General features: G+C 43.7%; 1 protein-coding gene across 1 annotated transcript; it reads left to right on the plus strand.

The window, feature by feature from the left end:
• Positions 1-398: 398 nt before the first annotated feature.
• Positions 399-18,569, plus strand: LOC142794668 (uncharacterized; the record flags this gene model as incomplete). Its single annotated transcript, XM_075885925.1, is given in 4 exon segments — positions 399-606; positions 7,336-7,472; positions 9,605-9,845; positions 13,877-18,569. Coding segments are annotated over 4 exon segments (657 nt in total), but the record flags the coding sequence as incomplete, so codon positions are not given.
• Positions 18,570-18,891: the final 322 nt, after the last annotated feature.

Genomic DNA, 18,891 nt, shown 5'->3' on the forward strand with positions numbered 1-18,891 from the left:
AATCGATTATTTGCTTTATTTGTGCATGGTTGGGGTGGGTGGATGACGGTGTACTCACTTGCCACATATGCTCGCATACTTTGAGGACTTGTAAGCGCATACTAATTGTGTCTACCCTTGGCCAATATCGGCTAAGTGAAAGATAATATTCATTAAATGTTGGTTAACTTGGGTTAGCACTGCCTAAATGATTGTTACTGTTGGCCAAGTATGCTTGAATAGTTGCTAATGCTGCTTATTCATGGCTATTGTCGGTATAACAGAAATTCTCTCCCGTCAATGATTGCAACGTTGCTATCGCATGTAGACGTAAACAACCAGAGTTCCTCCTGCTTGAAATATTTAGTGTATCGAAGGGGAGCTAGCCATAGACTGTCGACCTACTTGACTCGGTGCAGGTCCCTGCCAAGTACGAGACCCGGGCAGGCACGACGCGTCACGAAAACGGGCTGCAAAGCACTTCCACCACGCTTCACTTCGAGGTGCGACCCGAGCACGTGTCGCGCGACGTGATCCGCTTCAAGTGCACGTCGTTCGTCACACAGGCGCATTCACGCAGCAGCGAAGAGCTCGTCATCGGCGACAAGGGACCGCCCAGCGGACGAGGTATGTCACATGCTTCGGACAAGAGGCCGTGGCACACGCACTTTGAAACAAAAAAAGCGTAAGCAGACGAGAACGGAGGACAAGACATGCATCAAATCTAACTAGCCTACCAACAAGCACTAACAACGTTGCATGTGCTTATAAGTAGTGTCTTCTTCCGTATGTACTGTCTATATCTCGACTCCAGCGTGCTTGTCCTGCATCGGCGAATGTCCGGCAGTGTTCGGTAGCGGGTTTCCGAACGGAATCCGGTTGTGTATGTTGCTAACGTTATTAAAGACGATCGTCTTTTTTGGGGACCTTTGACGGAAAATTTTTGGTCTACCTATCTGTATGTCTGTTCATACATGTGTCTGTCCGCCTTTAGCGGTACCTTAAACGACACCCAAACGCTACACTAAACGGCGGACCCCATCCGCAGCGCCCACCAATATTGCTCAAGATTTAGCGTTCATACTTGTGCGATTACTGTCAATTAAAAAGCAATTATTGCGCATATCTGAGGCACCATAATAACACGTGAATATTCTGTCTGTGTGCCTTTATACTAGAAAACGCTCACATAAGTATTTCTAAGGACCGTAGCCTTTATTACGCTGCGCTAATAATGCAACACTTGCACGAAAAGGCAAGGGTTTCCAACGCTTTGCTAAGACGACACGGTGGTAGCACCTAGCCGTCGCCTTGCGTTCTACGCCTTATCGCCTCCACGACGAGCGCATGACGCGCTCTTCGTTTTCCAAGATAATTGCCAGATAGCACTCGTGTCTCACGTGTGACGTGCCTTGATGAGCTCGTTCACCTCCGCTGCACGCTCGAGGCACTTTAACGCAGCGCCTTCAGAATACCATTCACTGATTTTCTTGCGCCGAACATCAAATAAACGCTTTGTTCAATCTCTTCAGACGCAAGACTATCGTCTTTCGACGACATTTGCGGTGTAACATGAAGATACGGGGCGAATTTTGTCTCCCTCGTTTTCTCGTGTTTTATTTACTGGTAGCTATCTATCTCTATCTGTGATTACATTCATGCGTTTGGTTAGCGTGCGTTATAGTGCTTTGCACTCATTCACCTGTTCTTGCGTCATGTGCGCGTATGTATGTATGTATGTATGTATGTATGTATGTATGTATGTATGTATGTATGTATGTATGTATGTATGTATGTATGTATGTATGTATGTATGTATGTATGTATGTATGTATGTATGTATGTATTTATGTATGTATGTATGTATTTATGTATGTATGTACGCCGACAAAACACTGTATCTTCGCATAACACGAAAGTTCCGTACGACTATCAATACACACTAGGAACATCGCCATTGAAACAAGTCACCAGTCATAAATACCTCGGTGTCACACTAACCAGCAATCTCTCGTGGAATTTACACATTGACAATATTTGCTCATCTGTCTTTCGTAAGCTATGCTTCTTAAAACACAAACTCAGAAATTCCCCTTCTAACGTCAAGCTCCTCAGCTACTTTACTTTTATTAGACCTAAGCTCGAATATGCTTGTATAGTCTGGGACCCCTACACTAATCACAACATCCGTAAAATAGAAAGAATTCAGAGAAAAGCTGTAAGGTTTATTTACTCTAAATACTCACGTACTGATTCTCCCTCACAAATAATGCTTGCTAACAAAATCCCCAGCCTTGAATCCAGGAGAAAGTGCTTCCGTCTTGATTTCCTTTCTTCACTAAGTAAAGGTGCACTGTCCATTGACCCATCTCCGTTCTTGTCACCGTTACAAACAAGACCTACTAGGCACCACAACCCGAATGCTTTCGCCCCATATTTTGTTGCTACTGACACCTTCAAGTACTCTTTTTTTCCGCGTACGATACAAGAGTGGAATGAATTACCCCCTGTATAAGTGCCTTGTTTGCTTGTATTGTTTGTATTTTTGCATTTTATCTTCTTGTGCCCCCCTGCTTGGACCTAACCATGGTCTGCAGTATGTATTAAATAAATAAATAAATGTATCAAGTTGCCTAACGCCCATGAATTGATGGTTTCGTAACGTGTGACGGCTGCATAACAACGACTGAAGAGCTCACTGTCTTTTAGTTTTGGAATTTGAATCTTAAAATGTGCGTACGTGAGCACACCATACCAAGAAGAGCGTGAATGAAATAGCGATATTACATGGGAACTGTCACAATATATTCGCCTAAGAGAGAGAGAGAGAGAGAAAGGAAAGGCCGGGAGGTTAACCAGATATTGGCATCTGGTTTGCTACCTAGCGCAGGGGGCAGGGAAATAGGGGCAAGAAAGAGGAGTAAATAAAAAAAAACGCACGCGCACTCATGTGAAACCGAAAACACACACATGAATGGCGTTCTTGCTACAACCGTTCAGTAAGCCCGGTCGATCGCAAAAAATGTAGTAGCGCCTTCAGGGCCTTCTTCTGTGAGGTTGCATCTTGTCGATATTGTAGAGTTCCTTGCTCCGACAGAGGTTGATTATCTAATTTGCTGAGTTCCTTGCGAAGACATAGTCGTTGTTTACTATACTCTAGGCAGTCACAAAGAATATGTTGGATCGTTTTTTTTTTCTTTGCCACAGTGGCCACAGGCTGCGGTGTTGGCCATCCCAATGCGGAAAGCGTATGCGTTGGTAAACGCAACGCCCAACCACAGCCTACATAACGGGGTCGGGTCTGCTCGGCAAATCCTCGATAGGACTTGAAGACTTAGCGTAGGGTCAAGCGAGTACAGTCGGGCATGCTTGAAGTGCGGCTGATTCCATTGCGATGTGGTTTGCCGGTGAGCAAGTCTGCGGAGCTCTCGTGCAGCATCCGTCCTAGAAAGTGGTAGTCACAGTTTATGATCTTCTGTGTGGGCTGAGCGGGCAGCTTGATCGGCCCGTTCATTGCCGATGATTCCGCAGTGACTGGGCAACCACTGAAATGTAATTTGGTGCCCTTTCTCAGTCAGGTGGTGTATAACCTCTGCTATCTCTAATACCAGCTGCTCGTGTGGTCCACGGCGTAAGGCTGATAGTAGAGACTGCAGTGCTGCCTTAGAGTCGCAGAAAATAATCCACTTGCGTGTAGGTTGATCAACGACAAATTGCAACGCGGCATGAAGTGCTGCCATTTCTGCTGCCGTTGATGTTGTTGCGTCAGATGTCTTGAATTTAATTGTCGTGGCCAACCTTGGTATCACTACTGCTCCTGTAGAGCTGCCCGGCTGAACCGATCCGTCATTGTATATATGTGTCGAGTCTTGGTGTTTTTCATACAAGAGAAGTAGTGTGAGCTGTTTAGAGCCCGTGACGACAAATTGGCCTTTTTCTAGACGCCAGGTATGTTAATATTAAGCATTGGTTGAGCGAGGCACCATGGTGGAGTCACAGGTCTAGCGGCAGGAGAGAAAGAAGTTGGGATCGATTCGCCATGTGCGATCACTGTTTCGCAGCAAGATGTGCATGGTCGGTCCACTGGTAGAGAGGCTAGGTGATGTCGAGTAGTTCGAGCAAGGTGTCGTATATGTGTCCTCAGCACTTCAACATTAATGTGGGTCTTGATGAGGTGGTTTCTTGTGATGGCGATAGTTTCCGCTGTTTATGCACTTGGCGGCAAGCCTAAACATATCCGAAATGCTTGAGCCTGGACACTTTGAAGCATTCGTATGCTTGTTTTACTTGCGTTGGTTAACACAGGTAGGCTGTACCGAAGGAATCCAAGGAAAAGAATCCTGTATAGTCGCAACATAGCAGTTGTGGATATTCCCCAGTTCTTTCCAGCGAAGAACTTGAACAAATGACAGATGCCTCTCAATCGCCTTTTCATGTATGATACATGTGAGCTCCATGAGAGGTCTCTGTCAATTATAACACCTAGGAACTTGTATGATCGGAGGTGACGTACCCTTTCGCTGTTTATCAAAACGCTGTAGTTCTGCATTGGTTTGCGCGTAAATGCCACAAGTGCACAATTCTCAGAGGAAATTTCCAGACCTCGTTGGCGGAGGTAAATAGCAACTTGAGTGGCAGCTCTCTGAATTCGCGCTCGCAGCTGTAGACGTGTTACTGCAGACGTCCAAACGCAGATGTCGTCCGCGTACATTGACAATCTGACAGTACTTGGCAGATGCTCATTGAGAGCTATTAGCGTCAGGTTGAACAGTGCATGGCTAAGTATGTCACCCTGGGGAGCACCACGGTGGCTGTAATGTCGCGAAGTGTCACCATCCTCGGTTCTCACGAAAAAGGATCGCTCAGGGAGATAGCTGCGTAGCCACTGAAACTACCGACCACCCGCTCCTACCTCCTCAAGAGCGGTGAGGACAGCTTCATGTGTGACGTTATCGTACGCCCCTTTAACATCAAGAAATAAAGAAGCGCAGAGACGCTTACGGTTTTTTAATATATATCAAAATTTACCAGGTTGATTCTGTGTATAATGCGGCATGAAGCTCTCATCGTTATCGATTCATCACTGTTCGGAAGCATACAGATCCTGTATGCAACTATATAGCATATTTCCGTAGGGGTCTGATGCACCATAAAGCTCTCATTGTTACCGATTCATCACTGTTCGGTGAACGTAATATCTAATATTTATAAGGCATTATGAAAAGAATCAAACATTTTTTGAAGGCTATATCACTACATCATCACAAAGCCAGCACGTTAACGTACCAACTTGCATAAGGGCGCTATCGATTTCAACTAGTTGAATAGAATGTTCGATTCAGCCTTGAATTTTTTTCTACGTTTATATCAAAATGCCACGTCTACTAACTTCTTCCATCGTCAATTCTAAAACACCCGAAATATGTTTTATTTCACTGAAGTAGAACTGAACAACTGCATGGGGAGACCGAAAATAGGACAATTGCATAATGGGATCGTTTTTCTAAGTTCCAGGAGATTTGTCTGAGTCTATTACCCAGTAAGTTTTTGTCAGAATATTAACGTTGTCTACTTTGTCATTTATTTCAAAAACCTTGATTTATCAAGCATTTTTAAGCAAGTACACGTGGCCAAAGAAAAAAAAAGGTTGTACGACGTGCATCATAGACGCAAAGCGCTGCGAAAATATCACAGTAAAATGTCTTTTTTTCTTTTTACACGACGCGCACATCATAATGTGTGACCACCTTACCATAGCAATTTGCATTCGTGTGTGTGTGTGTGTGTGTGTGTGTGTGTGTGTGTGTGTGTGTGTGTGTGTGTGTGTGTGTGTGTGCGTGTGTGCGTGCATGTGTGTGCGTGTCTGTGTGTGTGTCTGTGTGTGTGTGCGTCTGTGTGTGTGTGCGTGTGCGTGTGCGTGTGTCTGTCTGTCTGTCTGTCTGTCTGTCTGTCTGTCTGTCTGTCTTTCTGTCTGTCTGTCTGTCTGTCTGTCTGTCTGTCTGTCTGTCTGTCTGTCTGTCTGTCTGTCTGTCTGTCTGTCTGTCTGTCTGTCTGTCTGCGTACACTGCCAAGGACTCATAGCCACACGAAGGATATAGTATCACGTCATGCATATAGACTAATGATAAGCTAGCAGGCCAGCTGTAGCTCTCAGTTTTTTATAGAGGTTCATTAACTAACGCTTGATATTGTGAGCCAGACTTCATAGAAACAAGTACATTTCATCAGATTGCAAGGACACTGTCCTGCCTACTGTAGAGTTTTATCTGTCTCGCCTTTCCATTTATCTCTTTCATAGTTTGGGCCACCCGTTACTACTTCGATATGAAACAACCAGCCACCTTGAGCAGCAATGTAAAGCATTTCTGCACATTTCTGCACCTGCATGCAAGCCTGCAACTTTTATGTCTATTTTTTTTCCGAACCTCCCCCCTCTCTATTTTTCACCGTAACGCCACTCCGGGCTCTGTAGGTACTAACCAAAGATATCAATGAGTAGGTATTATATATATATATATATATATATATATATATATATATATATATATATATATATATATATATATATATATATATATATATATATAAACATATAAATAAAGTACCATCGACCATCTATGCTGGCTGCCAAATAGGAGCGCAAATCGACTGAATTTACTCAACATATTCGCGCACGAGCTTGGCAGCATTTACTGACTTTTGGAAAATAAGCAGGACTACCCCCAAATTGACAATAATACCAATCGTCGAAATAGTCCCTGAATGGCAGATTTTAAAGTACTGACTCATCTGTGAATATTTACTCATAAACAATCTTGTTTCTGATGATACCGCAATTTATCAATAAGCTTTTGTCTGGTAACGCTTGCTGAAACAATGCATTTTTTTCTGGAAACAGAGATTACCAGTAACAAAGCAACATTGAACATTTGTTCTCGCCGTAAAACAAACAACCTATTGTAGTTTACGAAACATGATTAAGTAAAAGAAGGCAAAAACACAAAAAGAAGCACTCCGTTTCTTTGAAGCCGGTCGCATTTTTGATAAGAAGGGACTCAACAACTTCGTGTACGTGTACTGTACTTTTGTATCCCAGATATCCTCGGGCCTGATTCCAACGAGAACTTGAGGAGTACGACATCAACATGATGAATGCAGAAATTTTTATATTTTATCAACCAAGCAAGAACTGGTATCCGTCATCGTAAAGCAGCCTCATCTCCTTCGTTTGTTTTGTGTCTCAATGTAAAAGGCCAACTACTTAAAAGACAACACAATGTTCAACATAAACTTTAATGCTTTTGTTGGCTCAAAAAAGCTGTAACAACGGTGATTCTTTTTCTCTTCATTTCACAGCACCTCAGGAATCTAACAGCCCGCGTATTCTCAGCGAAAAGTCCCGCTACGAAGTTGGCGACGATGTCGATGTCAACTGTACGTCCATCATTACGGAGCACCCGGTCGAACTGCGTTGGTTCGTCAACGATCACGAGGTGAGTTCATTTATAAAACATTGTTCACACAGCAATTCTCTATGGCACTGTAGCGTTACTTGGCGTCCCAGTTATTTGACAAAGTAAAAAAAAAAAAACAGGCCGAGCACGATAGGCTTGCGCGAGCTAAAAAAATCGGGATTGCTACATCGGAAGTCAGTGGCACTATGTCCTGCTCCAGTCTGAACGAGATGTTTCTCTTAAAATAAAATTTGCGGGCAACAGGCACCGACTTAACTTGTTTTGATAAATCGGTGACCTGAAATTTATTCGAACAAGTCACCTTCTGACACCAATCACAATAGAGACGGAGATCGTCATTCTAATACGCAACCGCAGTACCGATCATAATGTAATAGACATGCGTTTGCTCTTAAGAAAGCGCGCATTCAAAGAGGACGGTCAATGAATAGGTGCGTCGTTTTTCGTATCGAATTCGTTGGCGCCGTATTTTCTGCAAGGGAATGTTCAACCAGAAGGGACAAGGGTGCCTGTAGAGCGTGCTCTGCCACAAGCTACTTAATTGTGTGGCAAAGCAAACTTTTTACTCGAGCGATAAAATATATTAAAAGCGAAGCATTTCTTTGCGTACTGTAGGCACTTTATCCGTCCGTCCGTCCGTCCGTCCGTCCGCCCGCCCATCTGTCTGTCTGTCTGTCTGTCTGTCTGTCCGTCTGTCCGTCCGTCCGTCCGTCTGTCTGTCTGTCTGTCTGTCTGTCTGTCTGTCTGTCTGTCTGTCTGTCTGTCTGTCTGTCTGTCTGTCTGTCTGTCTGTCTGTCTGTCTGTCTGTCTGTCTGTCTGTCATCTGCTTACGTCCCGATGCTCTCTTGATCACCCGAACCAAAAAATTTGTCTGGAAGGGTAAAATGGCTAAAAGGGTAAAATATGACTCGCTGGTCATGACATGAATATTGTCATAATCATGTCCCGTACGTCATCAAATACTTTCCAAGAAACAGTAACACATACTCGTCGCGGATATCTGCCACAGGTGTTTGACAGTTCATATCTACCCAGAAATAACGAGAACACGCCTGGGTGATTTTTACGCTTGATCATTAGAAAAAAGCGGTATCGGCAGCGTTTACCGTACGAACGCAAATAATAAATGTCAATGTCCCAGCAAGAATCAAACCTAGCATTCTGCGTGCAAATCAAGTATTCTACCACAAAGTATTGCCAGGTCTCGGTACTACCTTTCAAATAGACCCTAATGTTTATGAAATTCCAATTGTCATTGCAGTGCTGGCTTTCCAATTTTACAAACATTACATATGTACTCCTACGATACAACTGTCACGGTGGGTTAACATCAATTGTAGCCAGGTGTCATCCGCTTTAGTTTATTTATGTAGCAGTGTCCAGGGCTATGATCTTCGTGAGCAGCTACCACAAGCACTAATGACTACAAGGGTTTGTTTGTCGTCGGGATTGAGATGCATGTCTAAGCATCAACATGGGTACACCCACGTTAAGTGATACTACAGCCGTCAAATACCAGTAGACATTGCGAAAGCTATACTATATCACTGTACACCAAACATTTCCCTCATTCTATAGGTATACGTTTTCTTTCAAGTCTTACTGATTCCTATGGCGGAGGGATCAAACAAGGTTTTTAATGATAACCCTGGAAATGTTAGCCTGTTTTATCACCTAGCTTCCTATTCCATGTTTCATTTTCTGCTGAAACATCCTGCCTCCTACTTTTCTTCCTGGCACGCCAACCTTCAGCATTCGACACCCGTTTTTCAATAAACAGTGCTTATCGAATTCGCTATTTTTTTTTCTTTCATCAGTCCAGTCCGTTTTCGAGGGTATCCAAAACTTAGCAAACAGAAGTCTTATGGAAGCAATGAACTTCACTTCATAAAAATGGGTTACGATGCAGTTGAATAAAAAAGATTATGGTATGCGGAAACCGGGATGGGACGTGACCTATGATTCAGACACCATAGCATATATCTTCCAGAGCATTAAGCTACTAAACGCGCCACGTACGGATGGCCACAACGTGTGTGGTGCCTTTACTTCTGCATTGTGCCCGTGCTCGCACGTCCAGTCCTTTAAGATGAACAGCATTCTCATCCGTATAGTAACGACACTTCCCTTGACCCTCTCTGCTGCGCCAGGTGAAAGGTCCGGAGGCGGTGCGGTTTCCGAACGTGCGCTACGCGGATGGCACGCAGGCTGCCGTGCTGGGTCTTCGCTTCCGCGTCGAGGCGCGCCATTTCAGCGACAGCGACGGGCTGCGGCTCAAGTGCACGGCCACACAGTCGCGCGTGGTCGCACTCAGCTCCGAGGAGACCGTCCAGGGAGCCCACCAGCGGTCGTCCGGATTCAGATTCGCCTCTGACCGGGCCATTTCTTCTCGTGAGTATAGTTAGACACACAACATAGAAGTAGACTCATAATCAGGTCTCGGATAAATACCTGGTTATAACCAGGAAACTAAACTAAATAGGTCGGGCATCCTGACTGTACCTAGTCCTTTACGATGAACCTCATTTAGCGGGTAACCTGCCACGGTGGTGAAATGTTGATGGTGATCGGTCGCATACCAGAAGGTCGTGGGATCAGATCCCGAATGGGGTTGACACATTTCTATGGGGGCATAAAGTTAGAGGCTTCTTATATTTCTTAAATTTCGCTCCTCATTAAAGAAAATCAAATGATCAAAACTTCCAGAGCCCTCCACTACAACGCATTTTGTAATAATAACGTAGTTTTATAGCTTAAAGCGTCAACAATTACCATATATTTACCAGTAGGCGGGCACAGCAGGCCCGCAGGCGTTTCTCCTGGCTTTCCCACTCGTCATCTTACGAGTGCGTCGTATTAGCTCCGGAATTTTCACGTATTGAAACTCGCCCTTGACATTTCACTTCTGTTTATCCCACTGTGACTGAAACGTAGAAGATCTACATCATGACAAGATCGAATTTCTACCACTTTTTATTGCTTGTACTGAAATAAGTATAACTATGACCAAATCTTTACTGTAGGTTTAGAATTTCTGATATGTTAATTTTGAAAAACGGCGTGGATGTGTCTGTCAAATCTGGGATTTAGAGTGTGTCGACGAAATAACAGAAGTTGATTTTTGTGTGGTAGAACTTAAATGAAAGAAAACATTGGATACGTATCACGCGGTGCTTATAGCCTCCTCTTTTGGATAATATTTCGAAGTAAAAGTATGTAATATCTATAACAAAGGCTTAAGTGTTATTTTCACGTCATCATCTAATACGACCTAAAAGGATAATAAGGGTCGTATGCTTTTGACTTTAATGGAGAGGTACGCGGCTTGAAGTGGGCAAGCGTCATGTTTTTCAACAATGGATGCGTTCCGCGCCGTGCATTATACATGTAGGTTTTGAAATCTATTATTCAATGACCAAGCAAAAACGTCACGCCTGCATAAAACACGCAGCGCAATCACAACGAAAACTAGATGAGCAGCCTTCCTAGAACCTTTTTTATACCTCTTTCACACGGGCACTTAAATGTAGTTTAAGCAAACAGACTTATTTTTAAAAGGAGATGCTAACAGCAGAAACACAGCAGAGAGCAAACTCTTTTTCAGCAGCGATTTTTTTTCATGAACAGAGTTCGTCGACCTCTTTTACGCCTCCGAATGAGTACCTTCGAAACCAGTGGGCGCCAACAGTTTCGAACTGGTGAAAAAAAAAAGATCAAAGTCTTACTTGGCTGTCAGCAGGGCTCTTCGTGAAACAAATTTCATATCCTGCCGATGATGTAATGAATTCTTTTAATAATTATTGCCTTTTTCTACTCTCGTGAGCAGCTAGAACGCATCGAGAATTTCAAGTGGCATGTTGTGCCAGGCGTACTTGTACACGTTGCTTGTTATGCGATCGCTTCCTTGACTAGTGAGACAAACCTTCACATTTGGGCTTCCTCATCTGTTACTCTTGAGTTTGTCTGAAGAAACGAACAACAGAACAAGTCTTTACATTTGTATGTCAAGATACGTCGTTTTATTTGCATTGCTTCTCTTTTAACTGCTAGCGTCACACGCTCTGAATAGTGCCTTCGAACGAAAAAAAAAACTAAAAGGAGATCGTTAGTGCCGTGTGTTTTCACCGCAACGCTTCTTCATTAAAGCAACACTAAAGGCAACTATGAAGTCGATGGTGATCGTTGAAATAGCGGTCTAGAGACCTCGTAGTGTTACTTTTGTACCAAGGAAATGCGTATTTTGAAATAGAATTATGTTTTAGTTGTCTGCTTTGAGTTAGCGCACTTCAATTTACCCGCCTCAAGCAGAACGTCTCAAGTCACTGCTGCTGTGCAGAATGCTGTCCGGCTTTACAGCGCGGTCGCCGACGCTAGTAGCAGCAGAACGAAAGTAGTGGGAACAACAGCAGCAACAACCGCCATTGAATAATTTTCTGTCATTGGCTCCTAGATGGTAGACGTGCTTGGTTAAACTGGGCCCCACTATATGGCACGACCTGTCCTGTTTAACGAGGCGAAAATTTGACTATTGAACCACTCGCCCCATTCCCCCTGATAACGTCCGGCGGTTCTTTTTTTTGTGAATCAAACAGAAACAAACAAGCAGCATTATATTACGGCTTTTGATGAGTGGGAGGTTCTTTGTTAAAGGCAGCTAGTTCGATTACTAGTGGTTAATTGTAGGCTGTAACTCTGACGTCACCGGTATCATTTTTAATGCTATAAATAACATATATTATTAAATAAAATAGAATTTTGAAAATTTCTTACTGCGACGCATGTGTTATCATGCGTTCAGTTTAATTTGTTGGTAATTAGGGCCCTGCTGTTGATAATATCATCATTTTAGACGTTGTCATACACTGAGCTTTCACTCCCACGTAAATTGTTATTTGATATTAGGGTCCCTTTAAAAGTATTTCAACTTTGTAAACTACAACTTACGTCAAAGACTTCTTGCGTGCCCGTGTGACACAGGTATTAAACACTCTTGGAGAAACTACTACAAGTACACTTGCGTGACACCCACTACGCAAGTGTATATCATCACAATGTTTGTCAAGTGGGGAAGAACCTTTTACGCCATTGTTGGTTGTTTCGTCGATAAACGATGTACCGGCTACACATCTGTTAGACATTAGGTGCACTTTGTCGATGCTTTGTGATGATGATGATGACGAGGACGACGACGACGATGATGATGATGATGACGACGACGACGACGACGATGATGATGATGCTGATGATGATGATGATGATGGGGAGGAGGAGGAGGAGGAGGAGGAGGAGGAGGAGGAAGACGATGGCGGTGGCGAATTGAGCCCTATTTAATGAGTTGAGGGCGTTCGACAACCAACTTGTTACGGAATTTATAGTGTGTGACAATTGGTTGCAATTTTTCTCTCCTAAAACGCTCTATTACACGTATTAGCACATTACATTTTCAGATATGCAACCTGTATAGGGTGTGTTTGCAAAAAAGTTTCAAGCAGCAGCTTGGCTCCCAGTCGCAAATAACTGGGCGGTGACGCAGAAACCCGGGTTTGAATCCCAATGCATCCTGTATATTAAATTCGAAGCATTTCTTTGCGTATTGTACGCACTTTCAGCATCTATCTATCTGTCCATCTATCTAGCCGTTTACGTCAGGGTGCTCTCGCAATTGCCCCCTTAAATTGGTTTGAACCAAAATTAGCATGGAAGGGTAAAAAGATTTGACGAATACGACTCGCTGGTCATGAATGCAATGTCACAATCCCGTCGTGTACGTCGTCAAACACTATTCAAAAACAGTGGCACATACCCGGGAGTGGGTATGTGCCACTGCTATGTGCCACAGGAACGGCGAGAACGTGCATGGGTAGTTTTGACACTTTCGTACATACCTCTCTCTAGTGCCACTTCGTAACGTTTCGCTCAATAAAAAAATTACAACACAGACACCTTGCATGCGCATGCTTCACATAACATCGATTTCTTCTCCTCCTCTATAACTTTCCTTCCCGCTCTCCCCTTTCCAGTGCAGGGTAGCCTACCGGGGATCAGCCCTGGTTAACCTCCCTGCTTTTCTCTCTCTCTTTGTCTTTCTCTCTCTCTCTCTAAGGTACATAGGATCTGCCAAATTTCTTTCTTCTTCTTCTTCTTCTTCTTCTTCTTATTATTATTATTATTATTATTATTATTATTATTATTATTATTATTATTATTATTATTATTATTATTATTATTATTATTATTATTATTATTATTATTATTATTATTATTTCGTTCGATAGCGGTTACGAACACCGTCGAGAGTGGTAGGAGCCAGGGCATCGAAAACGGCTGCTGTTGTAACATCACTACTAAACAGATTACGTTTCTAGCCCTCCGTGTCTCGCTATACTAAGTATGCCGTTTCGTCGCTTCTTTCTTTCTTGCAGTTGACGGCGGCCACATTGCAAGACTCTTCTGCTGGTGGTGGATCCTGAAGACCCTTCGCTCCATACTCTAGTCAGATGGCACAGTGGCTAATAGACTGGACACTTACGCAGCTAGAGGCAAGCGAGAAATTCAAGATTACAAAAGCGACGAAAGAAGCGGCCATATATTGATAAAGTGACGTCGGATCAAGACAGTGGCACTGGCAAGCGGCTATAACCGCAGGACGCCGACCCGACAACAATTTATCTTCAAGAGCGTCAATTGGCAAATGTCAAAATTTAAAGCAGAAGCTTGCATTGGCTAAATCTAAATTTCGGCGCGTGGTAAGAAGAATGCCGTGAAAGGTGCCTTCGCCGGCCTCACAATATATTACGATCGTTCACAGTGGTACCCCGTACGATATGCACACAGAAAGCCAGCCTACGACCGTACAAGCAAAAAAGTTACGATTCAAAAAAGAATATATGCGATAACTAAAAGAGGACATGGTCTATGCGCTTGACACTTCATATCATTTGTCTTGCGCACTAAAGTGTTACCATATCCATCCCGCACATTTATCTAGAGAATCGGGTTCTGTCGACACTGGCGTAGCCCGTAAGATGTCATGACTTTGCCTCTACCCGGTTAGAAATTTCGCTTTTGTTTTAGATGTGTTATATAACGTACTGCGTACGTAGCGACTGTAACCGCAGTGCGTACGTAATAACGCCGCTTTTCACATGCTGCGCATGACCGGAAGTTCTGCACATGCGCTCTATGCTGGACGTCGCGTTATTATGTGAGTGACGCGACGTTACTACGTCACTAAGTCCCTCATGTGCTCAAAGTACGCAGTTCTGAAAACCACAACAGAATGCATGCGCTTATACGATCGTAAAAAACAGCGCGCTGTTGCGAATAACGACGGAGACAGAAACGACACCTTCGCAATGCGAAGTGACGTCACCGCTCTCCTCCCTGTTATTGCTTGCGCACTATGTTTCGTTCGTCAAAGACGCACGAATAAGCCTAGCTCTCGCATGTTTTGAAATTTTGTTGTTTGCTATTCGGGAATGCAGTTTCGCAACTTCAAGCCAGTGAGTAGGAAATGATTGATTTGTGGGGTTTAACGTCCCAAAACCACCATTTGATTATGAGAGACGCCGTAGTGGAGGGCTCCGGAAATTTTGACCACCTGGGGTTAGTGAGAAGGAAATGCTCCTTCTGCTTTACCGTTGGCGCGGAAATTTACTTAACGCTGTTAGCGCCGATCCGCGCAGCCATTTGTTTCAGTAGCGTACTTTCATACAAAACTCTCTCGCATCGTTCAGAATGGCATCCGACTGAAGCAAGAGGCAAGAAAAATAACTTTCGTGCTAGCGTAAGAAATAGCAGTGCAATATGTTTCATTCAAAACAAAAGGTGCATGCTGCATCTTCTATAGAACTGTAGTTGATCTGAAAGCCAAAGAATGGAAACGCATTGTGATGATAGGTTGAACAAACAAGAAAAAGTGCCTCAGAAAGTATTGCCGACGTTTAGGTAGGGGCAGCTATCTTTGTCTAATGCGCCTCGTCCTAGGTGGCACGTTAGTTTTAAGCAGTTTAGTTGACATCATAAACATGTGTTTTTTGCGACGCTATACGGCTAAACCTAGAATTTCCCGACGCGCTCTGTTAAAAGCTAACTTTCCAAAAATAAATGATCTGCTTGTCTGCAATATTGGTGTGTATCTGCCTTTGTTATCAATAGAACGGCGAGATCCAAGCTTTCCGAGTATTTTTTTCTCCATTTTATCTCCAACAAGTTGCATTTGTTTTTGTTTTTTCATGACAAAAATCTTCAGATGTGTTTATTTCTTATCGTGAACTGCTGCAAGCTGTAGTTGACAAGCAAGAAAGCACCCAAAAGTAAATGTAAAACATATTTACGTGATCTTACGACGAGCCACCTTCAAGCTGGAAAGTGCCGCACAAAGCGAGTAACATGGCAGCGAAAAGGCGCTCAAGTAGCTTAATCTGATCATCAGCACTTACTCAAGATTTAATATTCCTACTTTGCCAAGTATTATAGCCAAATCGTAAAGTACATATCGAATTGTGTTTGACAAATTGGTCTTCCAGATGCATCGACCACTGGCTGTCACGGTAACAGAGTGACTAAGCGTTTTATTTTTATTTTTCAAGTTCCACGAGCTGTTAAGGCAATGATGTTAGCATACCATACATATAGAAGCTACACGCTTGCAAAAACTACTATAAGCGTGCCGTATATAATTCATTGTTCTGCGGCTAACAGTCAGCCTCCACGTGTTGCGAGACGTGGGCATTTCCTCTGAAGTTTCTCAGACATCGTGCTTGAGATAGCTTAATTAAGTGTACTGCAAATTGGTGGTCTAGCTCTATATTTCGAGCCACGTTAAGTAAATAGACCCGGTCTCTCAATAGCTTCCAAAGCTGGCTAGATCTCTCATTGCTGGTTATGAATATCTGAGCTAATAGATCTGAGCCACCACGCCCGTAGTTCAGCTCAAGGGACCGCATTTCTCCTGTCACCTTATTCGCGATCCTAGAGTACTTACTGTGGGGCGACTACTGTGTCATTACATCATTTTTTTGCGTTTGACTTTCGGATGAAATTTCGGAAACATTTGGTGTCACACAAAACTTTTTTGGGGGCAGGCGAAGGTATCCTTCATGGTTCTCGCTCAGTTCAACGTATCTAATGAATCGGAAACAGCGATGAACGCTAAATCTCTGCACGTTTCTGTCACTGTGCTGCGGAAATGAAGTGCGACAGTGAGGCTGGCCACGTCGTCAAGCGTCGTGTCTTCAAAACTCAAACTGGAACTGAAGAAACCCAAGCTGAAGTCATCGATAATAGTCAAGCCAAGACGGGGGAAAGCGGCACAAAGCTGCATATGACCACCGCGATGCGCTATGAATGCGACGGCAATCGTGAGTGACCTGGTGCCTCCTCGTGCTGGTGTCGTGCGCGCAAAAAAAACCGCCACATTGTGGCTGCACAGAACATGCGGCTGCTAAAGATGGAGTGAGAAGGGCCGAAGTCGTTTCGCGGGGCAGTGTTTGCGCGTGATCGTACGACAAGCGAAACTAGTCCTTTTTTATATCTCTCTTATTTCTTTTATCACTGTGTAGTGTCCTTTATAGTGCCGTTTTACGACTCTTTTTATAGTAGTTGTTCTTAATTAATAAATCATCTCTGGAATGTAAATATGGCGTCAGGAAAATCGGAGCACACCATTGCAATTTTTTTGTTTCATTAACCAGCTCTGTGAAAAAATGCGGGGATGAAGAGACAAGGTGACTGCATGCGTAAGCGCAAGCCCAACATTGAGATTTATTGATTTGATGTCAAAATCACCTGGATAGTACGTGTTAATGCCTTTCATTTGCCGCCATGTAATCTGAAAGCCTTGTTGCATTATATATATCGGAAAGATCTCGGGAAAAAAACGGTGTCGCAACCGACGCATCCAGCACATCTGCGCAGTCATTGCCACACTACTCAAGTCAACCCGTGTGTGCGTGTCTATTAGCTTGTCAATGAAAGCTGTGATTACTAGAAGATAACCCACCGTGGCGGCTCATAACTACAGAACTCCTAATCTCGGGACGCATATTCGGTTCTTGACCATAGCTGTCGCGTCTCGATTGGAGCAAAATGCAAAACCTTTCACTTACTCCGATTAAGCACACTTTAAAGAACCTCAGGTGGCTAATACAAAAAAAAAAGGCAGATGTTCAGGGAAAGATGGGAACTTGAATAGCTGAAACAATCGTGAACGTGGCGTGTCACAGCCGACGTTTCGACAAGTGGACTTTTCTCTTTCAAGGCTGCAGTTGTATGAACTTTGAGCGTGTGCAGGTCCGCTTGTCGAAACGTCGCCTTCGGTGACACGCCATGCTCGTGAGTGTTTTATCACAGATGTTTAATTTATTTCTAAGCACCTCAATACTTCCTCCTTCGAAATTGTACGGTTTGAGCATGTATGACAGTTCCAATTGCCATTCATTAACGTTTAAACGTCGGCTCACTAGACCGGAAGGTTGGCGGAAACGTAAGTGCTTATTGTGCTCTGCCCCGGGACGAACTTTTTCGCGTGGTCGACAACTGGCTTTCTCCACGGCCCTTCATTTATGGCTCGCTACTCCGTGAACGCGGCAGTGTCGAACGGACATTGCGGACTGCTGCGTCTCACATCTTCTCACACAGCGACCCGGAGCTGCTCAACGCCAGCGAAGACGACAAGCGAGGACACTCAAGGGACACACAGAAACCACGTGGTCCTCCCTTCCTTGACTCATCCCTCGTGTCCTTCGTGGATCTCGCACCTCCATTCCGCATCTACCCGCGACTTTTTTTTGTGGCGCACGTAAACGTGCATATGAACAGTGTTCCTTCCCTCCGCGACACCTGCAGTGTGCGGAATGAACTGCGGGAAGAAGACGAAGAGATTAACAACGTACATGCAAGCACTCGCCCGTTTCGACTTTGAGGCTTCAACTCTCTGTGTAGTGAAAATGTTTCCAGCTCGCAACTCCCAGTGGACAATTTTTTTCTTCCATCGTTTCTATTTGTTTTTTTTCTGCGCGCGACAAAAAAAAGTGCTATTGTTGCTGATGCTTGTATTGCTGTAAATATATATACATAAGCTATATATATATTATTAAAAATGACAGACCTATATATCCAGTGTTCTTACTTCGCTTCTTCTTTTTTTTTTCTATGCATAAACGTGCCGAGTGGCAGAGCGAGAAAGCAAAAATTTATTTTAAGTGTCCACTATAAGAGCTCTTTCATCACCAAAGGTGGGTTGCGAACTTAGACAAGAAAGCCATTCGTCATTGGACACAACCACTTGGACAAGAAAGCCACTTATGCACATCTGGCCTGCTCATCAACTTACACCGATATTCTAGGATTGGAGCGGTGAGCAAAGCATTCCAGGACGGCCATTTTTCCTCATTACCATCGTTTTCTTTTTTTTTATTGCGATATAGATTTGCCT

The sequence above is a fragment of the Rhipicephalus microplus genome, unplaced genomic scaffold (genome assembly GCF_043290135.1).
Source record: "Rhipicephalus microplus isolate Deutch F79 unplaced genomic scaffold, USDA_Rmic scaffold_474, whole genome shotgun sequence".
NCBI lineage: Eukaryota > Metazoa > Arthropoda > Arachnida > Ixodida > Ixodidae > Rhipicephalus > Rhipicephalus microplus.